At 40.8% G+C, this 2,071-nt stretch overlaps 1 protein-coding gene across 11 annotated transcripts in view; it reads left to right on the top strand.

Annotated features, from left to right (window-relative positions):
- Positions 1-1,859, top strand: part of LOC106961727 (uncharacterized) — a 32,509-nt gene extending 30,650 nt beyond the window's left edge. For all 11 annotated transcript variants that reach the window (XM_015055652.1, XM_015055651.1, XM_015055649.1 and 8 more), the window contains exons 24-28: positions 29-140; positions 299-462; positions 566-818; positions 1,417-1,541; positions 1,662-1,859. In XM_015055652.1, the coding sequence (XP_014911138.1) occupies positions 29-140; positions 299-462; positions 566-818; positions 1,417-1,541; positions 1,662-1,844 (837 nt within the window). In that variant the 3' untranslated portion in view covers positions 1,845-1,859. The remainder of the gene's footprint in view (positions 1-28; positions 141-298; positions 463-565; positions 819-1,416; positions 1,542-1,661) is intronic.
- Positions 1,860-2,071: the final 212 nt, after the last annotated feature.

Below are 2,071 nucleotides of genomic sequence, written 5' to 3' on the forward strand. Positions count from 1 at the left end.
TTAATGTGCATCATCTGTGACTTCACAGGTTGTGGCTGTTGCAGCTCGTAAATTGGAGGACGCTCAGGAGTTTTCCAGAAAACACAACATCTCTAAGGCTTATGGCAGCTATGAGGAGCTGGCCAGAGATCCAGATGTAGGTCAGTGTCCTTCTGCCAGAGGCTTTTCAGTTTTTTTAATTTCAAAACTTTACAATAACTCCTGCTCTATATTAAATGTTTTCTTTTATCCAGTTTCAATTTTCTCAATATTTCATACTGTTCTGAAAAATCATTCAGTGTTATGTTTGACTGTGCAGATGTTGTGTATGTTGGAGTTGTCCACCCATGCCATCTGAACGCCTGTAAACTTTTCATAAATGCTAAAAAGAATGTTCTCTGTGAGAAGCCGCTGGCCATGAACACCAAGGAAGTGAAAGAGATTCTAGACTCTGCCAAAAAGAACAACGTCTTCCTCATGGAGGTAAGCATGTAGCAAACCAGGAAGAAAAAAATAATTTCTCTGTATATAATTTACTATTGCACACTTGAAGACCTTCAAAAGTTTTAAAACATGTTCTTTCCAGGTTGCGTGGACCCGTTTTTTCCCAGCCTCTGTGGAGATCAGAAAGCTGCTGGCTGAGGAGTACATAGGGGAGGTGAAGATGGTCCGTGCAGACTTTGGTGTGCCACTATTCCATGTGCCAAGATCAGATCAGAAGGACCTCGGTGGAGGAGCATTACTAGGTCTTGGCATCTCCTGCCTTCAATTTATAAGTATGGTGTACAACAGAGAGAAGCCAGAGAGTATCCAAGCCAGCGGGATCTGCCTGGAGACAGGTAAGGCGTTAACAGGATGAGGCATTCATGTAACCTTGGAGGCTGTGCCAACTCGGTGAGATACTACTTTACACTCAAGTGAGTTAAGATTTTTGTAGTTGTGTGCAGATTGTGTCCACCCTGTTAAATGTTTCAAAAGTAAGAACCAAACTATCATTTATGGTAGGAGTTTGGTTTTTTTAATAGGAAAATTCGGATTGATGCATCTTCAATTTTCACACAAACCTTGAGCTGTCTACAATGTTTTCTGGCTTTGTTGCAGTAAATAATTCCCTACTGTAGTTGCATATCTTTTACAACATTTCTCTGCACATAGAAGCTCTGAAATGCCAGAAAACTAATGTAAAGTCCTCTTAAAATAAAGAAAATGTAGATTAACAATCTCAAACTAAAATGAATAAGTTAATCAGGTCAGACTTAGAAAATGGATAATTTCATATCTTACAAATCTGATAAAAGAAATGTAATCTAATTAGAATGTTCACCTCCTGATGGACCTTGTTGAAACTCTAAATTGGCATACAACTCTATTTTCAGCATTTGTGGCTGTAGTGTTGGCATCTTTTCTCTACACTGTTGTATATTCTCCTCCCTGTAGGAGTGGATGAAAGTGTTGCTGTCATTCTTCAGTACTCAAAAAACAGAATGGCGATGTTCACCTGCTCTGCTGGGGTCCATCTGCATGGTGAAGCCTTTATTGCTGGGACAAACGGCATAATAGAGGCAAGTTACCAAGGATGGCATGGCAACAATTGAAAAAGTGTTTAGTTTGAGTGTTGTGTAGAAGAAATTGGAAGCGTCTTCAAACTCTGGTTTGACATTAATCTGATCCACATGCTCCAGGTCCTTTCTCCTATGTGGTGCCCCACAGCACTGGTTGTTAATGAGAAGGTGACCCAATATCCGGTACCTGAACCCCACTTGCCTCTCAACTTTACCTACAGCACAGGGATGCGTTACGAAGCAGAGGAGGTCCGCCAATGTCTGCTCAAGGGTAATGAGACATCAGCATTTTGCCTTCTGTAGGTCTGGTACCATTAGCTGCAGAACCTCCTGCCCTCCAGAACTATCATGGAAGATAATGTTGTGCTTGAACCTACTGTTTCTGTGTAATCAAAACTAAGTTGTGATTTGTGGGGATGGCTTCTGTCAAAACAGTTTCATAAATGCAAGCAAACAAGATTCAGCAGAGTTAAATCACTGTTCAATATAGTGGTGGATATTTTTGTTGGGGGCAAACAGCTCCAAGAAAA

This window comes from Poecilia latipinna, unplaced genomic scaffold (genome assembly GCF_001443285.1).
Source record: "Poecilia latipinna isolate Pla-1442-1.1 unplaced genomic scaffold, P_latipinna-1.0 Scaffold1328, whole genome shotgun sequence".
Classification (NCBI taxonomy): Eukaryota; Metazoa; Chordata; class Actinopteri; order Cyprinodontiformes; family Poeciliidae; genus Poecilia; species Poecilia latipinna.